The sequence below is a fragment of the Zingiber officinale genome, chromosome 6A, assembly GCF_018446385.1.
Source record: "Zingiber officinale cultivar Zhangliang chromosome 6A, Zo_v1.1, whole genome shotgun sequence".
In the NCBI taxonomy this organism is placed as follows: Eukaryota; Viridiplantae; Streptophyta; class Magnoliopsida; order Zingiberales; family Zingiberaceae; genus Zingiber; species Zingiber officinale.
Window position 1 is genome coordinate 98,594,912 of NC_055997.1, and position 6,645 is coordinate 98,601,556.

The window sequence follows — 6,645 nt, forward strand, 5'->3', positions numbered from 1 at the left end:
TATGGATAAATATATTAAATTTATTTATTAGAATAAAATTATAAATTTTAATAAGAATATTATAATTTCTTTTAAATATATAATTTAATTTTAATGAATATTTAAATTTATAATTTATATTTATTAAGTTCGTTTAGGCTCGATAAAAGTTCGAATAACCTCGTGAGTCATGAATATATTCGTTAAATAAAACTCGAGCGTGGCTCGATTATAAATGAGTCAAATTTAAACATTCAAGAGTTCAACTCGGTTCGACTCGAGTTGAGTCCCTAGTTGAGTCCTACATAGTCTTCCCTTTCTTTTTCTAAATATTTTTTTCTAATATGCCACGTCATAGGAATAAAAATTTACTACTTTCTCTATTAAAAAAAAAACTCTCTGTAATTCGCACACCTCATTGTTAATTAGTTATTAGTTTCACTGGATGATTAATTTCAAGAAAAAAAAACATAGTTTAGTTTTTACTTAAAAATTCCCAAATCTCATTCCACAGAAATTCAAACTTTTTTTTCCAGCTTCTTAATTTCACAAATCTCTCCAAAAACTTTCTATGCTCTCAAGCGTGGGGTGAACATCCTAAAATACCATTAAGGTAATATTTCAAGTTATAATTATAGTAGATAGACTAAAATTAAATAAATTCCACTAGATTTTTTTATAAATAAACATAATATGTTGCCTAAGTTTCTATTCATCAAACTTTCAATTTCAGATAGCTATTTCACTTAATTACAACTCCAAATAGAAGAAAATAAACCCCCCAAAGAAAACAAAGAACCAACAAATTTCCTTTAGATTTACTACTTTTATCCCTTTCTATTATTTGGCTCCATTTGCATGGCACTCTATCTCCAAGCACTCGACAATTTCACTCATTGTCGGGCGTTCTTTAGGGTTCTTGTTGAGGCATCTGTTCGCCAATTTAGCTATTCTCCGTGCAACATCAAGAGAAAAAACACCTTTCAATTTCGGGTCCATGATCATAATAAACTTCCTGGTATCCACCGGGAACTGTCTCACCCAATCCAACAACTTTCGCTCGTTCGACGGATGAGTTCGCCCAAGTGATCGCCTACCGGTGAGGATTTCGTAGAGGACCACTCCGAAACTCCAAACATCACTCTTGATTGTGAGATGGCCAGTCTCTATATACTCGGGTGCGGCGTATCCACAAGTGCCCACAACCTATCAAACACAATATCGTCCAGCAGAGTGAAACACTAACTCGCATTCGATAAAAACACTAAGTTGCACACATACCGCAGTGGTCACGTGAGTGTGGCCTGCCGCGGGGCCCTCCCTCGCCAGCCCAAAATCCGACAGTTTGGGCCGGAACTCCTGATCCAGCAGCACATTCGCCGCTTTGAAATCGCGATAGATCACCTGAACTTCTCCGCCGTGCAGATACGCCAACCCTCGCGCCACGCCCAGGGCGATCTGCAGCCTCAGACGCCATGGGAGGGCAGGGTGAGCTCTGCCGAACAGGTGGTCTTCCAAGCTCTTGTTGGGCATGAACTCGTACACCAGGAGCCTCTCGCTGTCCTTGGCGCAGTACCCCAGCAATTTCACCAGGTTTGGGTGCTCGAACACTGCGAGGAACTGCACCTCTGCCAGCCATTGCTTGTGCCCCTGCATGCCCTTTTGGTTGAGCTTTTTGATGGCGACGGGAGTCCTGGCGCCTTCGCCGTCCGGCGGCAGGAGGAAGCCCTTGTAGACGCTGCCGAACCCGCCCTCGCCGATCTTGTTCATCCTGCTGAAGTCGTTGGTGGCGTTGCGGAGCTCGTCGAAGTCAAAAGCCTGGAGCTTGTGCGCATGCTTCTCGTACAAGTCCGGGATGCTCCTCTGCGACGCCGACGACGCCGACGAGACCGAGGAGTGCTTGCCTTCGCCACCGCCGACGCTGCTGCTCGTCCCGGTCCTGGTGCTTCCGGAGGAGGCGGAGGGGGCGGCGGCCGAGCTGCCGCTAGAGCTCCTCCCGAAGCAGCTTAGGCACGCCATGGACGCTACAATAACGACTCCACGCGATAAATCCTTAAATAAAACTCGAGGCGAGGAAGAAGACAAAGAAGCGTGGAAGAAAAGGCGGATTTGGATCCGTTCACACGCATCGAGAGGACTACGTTGCTCGATTAAATGAGGAAGAAGCAGAGGAATTGACCATCGCTCTTCAAGGTTTGTCTGCGATCTTGACTCGGGAAGACGAAGAAAAGTATCACAGCTCAGATTCATCTTCATGGTTTGTCTGCGATCTCCAATTCATCTTCAAAACACCAAAACACATGTTGCAGTCCTCATGGTATGGGAGAGACTTCTTATTATTTTATTTTATTATATAATTAATAAAATCAAATATAATTAATTTATAATTATTATTTTCTCTATCTTTTTTATTGGCTATTTAAATGTAATTATTATTTATTATAAATTTAAATTAAGTATATTTAATAGTCTATTTAAATTTTATTATGTATATTTGTAAAGATTTAATTTATTAAAAGTATTATTTATAATTTATTTAATATAGTTTAATTATAATTATATTTATAATTAATAAATTATTTTTAAATATAATAATTATCATATAAAAATATTAATAAATTTAAATATAGGTTGGTAATTAAATTATGAATAAGAAAAATAAAATATTTTAAAGAATATTTCTTTTTGGTATGATATGATGTGGATGTGTTGAAATTAAAATAGTGTTTGATGCTAAAATTACATGAGTATAAAAACTATATTAAATATGGTGTTATGGATTGGAGATTTTCTTATAAACCTTACCGTCTTTGCTTTTTATAATTATGCAATTATCAAAAATGCACCCTAATTTTTTTAATAAAACACCTAATAATTTTGACATTTATAATTATTATCCCTATGTCTTATCTATTTTAATTGGTCTAGTCACGATCAACTAAAAAATACCTCTAAAAACTCATGAAGTATTGAATATTCAACTTGAAACAAAAAAATGGTCTAACGCTTGAAGTCTCCTAACACTTGTCTTCTACCGAAATGTGTACACATTGCCATATCCAACTTTGATTAGTAGACAACATTGAGAAACGTATGCAATCGAGTGGAAGTCAAACTTTGACTTTGAATATTTAGAATGGAAAGATAATTATTTGGGGTATGAATAAATGGAAGAAAATTGTATGAACGCAAATGGAAACACATCTATATTCCATAAGTTGGCGACTTCTTGTTCCAAGAGTAAGAAAATGAATAAATTTTCAACAAGTGAATTCACAAACAAATGAGTTAAGTCAATTTTTCAAACTTTCAGCACAACATTCATTAGTTGTAGTTCATCGAGACCAAGTTACCGTTACAATTCTAAGAAACCTCTGACGTTGATTAGTTGTAGTCCGAGTTCGAGTCCAAATCCACAAGATTGTTTGAGTGACTTTTCTCAACAAATGCAAACTTCAAACGATTGGAATTTAACCCACAACCATAATTGTTCATTTCATTGCTTAAACAGCGGATTTATAATACACTTAATAAAACTAAGTAACCGAGTCTAATATCTGTCGCTTTGGCCGAGTGGTTAAGGCGTGTGCCTGCTAAGTACATGGGGTTTCCCCGCGAGAGTTCGAATCTCTCAGGCGACGGTTTTGCTTTTTTTTTTTTTTATATTAGTGTTTTATTTACTTGTTAAAAAAAATACTCTCTCGGCACATTGTTTCCTAATTTATTTTGATAGTCCAAATTTTAGTGGGACATGATTAGTCATCTTAGGGTTTTAATTTTTATTAATCTTTATATGTTTTTTAAATCCCTTTGTGAAAATAAGATTTCATTAGATACGATGGTTAATAATGACAATAATAGATAAAACTTTAAATTTAATTTTAATCAATTAAATAATTTATTATATTTGACATCTTGATAAAGATAATATTTTTAAATTTATTATATTTATTGTTATAATTTTTAATATGGTATATTATATTTAATTTTTTTATTATTATTTAGATAATTTATATAAAGAATATTATCTAAAATTATTATTTTATATTACTTTATTTGTAACTATTGGAAACTTTTATTGTAAATCAGACTTCTATTATTGTTTTTTATTAGTGTAGAATTTTTTTTTCCCGTGGATAGTAAATCCAAAAATGTTAAATGTTAGGATGAGTTTTATGTGCACTTTTTTAATTTATTTTGAGAGTCGAAATTTTCTATTCGATAAATCATGAATAATTAATTTATCTGTGAAATAATGACTAACATAGGAAGACAATATTTTTTATCGTCGATAATCTTTCGGAATGAAGACTCAATAAATAAATAAATTTGATTTGCGTTATGAATTTGATCAGCCACCTCTGCCGCTGATTCTCTTCGAACGCAGCACGCGTGCGATCATCTCCACCTTCGCCCCGGTCACGTGCCGCCTTCCCACGAGTCGCGTCTCCAGATCACGACAGCACTGCACGTAACCCAACCCCAGTTACTTCTGACCTCACATCCGGTTAATCTAACTCCATCCCTTCTCAGATCACGACACGCGTCCACCTCCATTAAATATCTCGTTTTAGACCAGCCTCCTCTATTTATACCCATCGAAAAGACTTGAGCAGACCCAGAAGTGGGAGCGCGATCAGATCGGAGAATATTATCTGAAACCCTAGCTCGATCGCATATGGCCTCGAACCCGCGAGTCTTCTTCGATATGACCGTCGGCGGCGCTCCGGCAGGCAGGATCGTGATGGATCTGTACGCGGACGTGGTGCCACGGACGGCGGAGAACTTCCGGGCGCTGTGCACGGGCGAGAAGGGCGTCGGCCGCTCCGGGAAGCCGCTCCACTACAAGGGCTCGAGCCTCCACCGCGTGATCCCGGGGTTCATGTGCCAGGGCGGCGATTTCACCCGCGGCAACGGCACCGGCGGCGAGTCGATCTACGGCGAGAAGTTCGCGGACGAGAACTTCGTGAAGAAGCACACGGGGCCGGGCGTGCTGTCGATGGCCAACTCCGGCGCCAACACTAACGGTTCGCAGTTCTTCATCTGCACGGCGGAGACGTCGTGGCTGGATGGGAAGCACGTGGTGTTCGGCCGCGTGGTAGAGGGGATGGACGTGGTGAAGGCGATCGAGGCTGTGGGGTCGCAGAGCGGTGCCACCAAGAAGCCCGTCGTCATCGCTGACTGTGGTCAGCTCTGAGGTTGAGACGGCGGCCTTTCGTAGTCGTCGTCGCTCGTGCTTTCTTCTTCGTCGTCGTCGAAATAACTGACGGATCCGTTGTCCGTGGCCGTCGATCTCGAGTCCTTGTCGCCGTCCTCTTTGATTCCGAGTAGTTGCAGAGTAGGTGGTGGTGGTTGTTTGCTGGGGTCGACTTTATTTGTCGCTTCTCCCTAAAAAATTTCTGGGCAATAAAATTTTAGAAATTGCACCACATGACATTAAATTATGATTTTCTTTACTTTTAGGGAGTTTTTATTTTTTTTTTTTGCGGTGGGGCATCCGGCGGGCAGAAGGCTGCAAGTAGCCGCGGCGCGGCCGGGTGTTGTGTAGTGGGACGGGTAGAGCCGGTGGGGTCCGCACCGGATCACATGCCATGTTGGAATTATTCGTTTTTGGGCCTCCAATGAGCGAGGGCATCTAGCCTGGGAGATGCTCATTAGATGCGCATCAGGTGTGGTTGACCTGTCAACATAGTCTAGAAGAAACCATTCGATATGTATATTGAATTATCCTTAAATGGTATCAAAGGATAAGAACGGGCTCTCAGGGAGAGGGAAGTATATGTTTTTTTTTTGTTGTCTAATTTTTAATCAATAAGCCTTTGATTAATTTGTCTTATGCATATGAAAATGAAGATTAATGGATATCTTTTTTGATACATTTTGATTGAAATATAAATTTAATGATACAAAATGTTTTAAATTTAGTTGACCTTAACTTTGGACCAGGAATTAGGTAATGTATGTAATATATCTGATTGATTTTGATATGATTAATTAGGTTAAGTTAGATTTTATGTATTTGATATTTTGTGTCTAAGTTAGATTTTATATATTTGATATCTTGTGTCTAAGTATACAGAGACTTATAAATATAAAAAGTCAAGCGGAATATGCAGCGAGCAAGAACGACACGGTAAATGAATCGACGGGCTTGGTGCATCTTAGGGGTGAAGAGTTGCGAAACGGAAGAGTATATCGACGGACGAGAATGACACATGCGGTGTTTCCAAGGGATGAGAAGTCAAGAAGAAGTCTGCTCGAGGAGAAGATCGGAGTTGGGTTCGGATAAACTCAACTTTGGATGGTTGGAAAATCACTCAAGCGAACGAAATCACAGCCGAACAAGTTAACACGAAGTTGACTTGTCCAGGCGCCCAGATCACCGTTGCAGCGAAACTCAGACTTGGAGCCACATCAGCAAGACTCCAAGCGTCTAGACCGAGTCCAGGCACCTCGGTACCAATAAGTCCTTATCGATTAGTCGTTGCAGAATGGATCGAGGCGACCAAATCCAAGCGTCCTGACTTGGTCTAGGCACCCGGAGCTGTGTCGTCAGCTAACGGATATATTCGACCAGTAGACTATAAATAGAGAGTTGGTCCATATAGTTTAAGTACAATATGTTAGTGCAGCCAACACCAATGAAACTTGAGTTTTGATGAATGA

At 39.6% G+C, this 6,645-nt stretch overlaps 2 protein-coding genes and 1 non-coding gene across 3 annotated transcripts; 2 read left to right on the forward strand and 1 right to left on the reverse strand.

The window, feature by feature from the left end:
- Positions 1-706: 706 nt before the first annotated feature.
- On the reverse strand, positions 707-1,998 carry LOC121997099 (probable serine/threonine-protein kinase PBL19). The gene is made up of 2 exons (XM_042551346.1): positions 1,261-1,998; positions 707-1,185 (listed from the first exon to the last, which is right to left on the reverse strand). The coding sequence occupies exons 1-2, from the start codon at positions 1,996-1,998 to the stop codon at positions 820-822; spliced, it is 1,104 nt and encodes a 367-aa protein (XP_042407280.1). The 3' UTR covers positions 707-819.
- A 1,540-nt stretch (positions 1,999-3,538) lies between these two features.
- On the forward strand, positions 3,539-3,620 carry TRNAS-GCU. The gene has a single exon. It is a non-coding gene; the product is annotated as a tRNA-Ser (tRNA).
- A 951-nt stretch (positions 3,621-4,571) lies between these two features.
- On the forward strand, positions 4,572-5,408 carry LOC121997100 (peptidyl-prolyl cis-trans isomerase-like). The gene has a single exon (XM_042551347.1). The coding sequence runs from the start codon at positions 4,658-4,660 to the stop codon at positions 5,174-5,176; it is 519 nt and encodes a 172-aa protein (XP_042407281.1). The 5' UTR covers positions 4,572-4,657; the 3' UTR covers positions 5,177-5,408.
- The last annotated feature ends 1,237 nt before the right edge of the window (positions 5,409-6,645 follow it).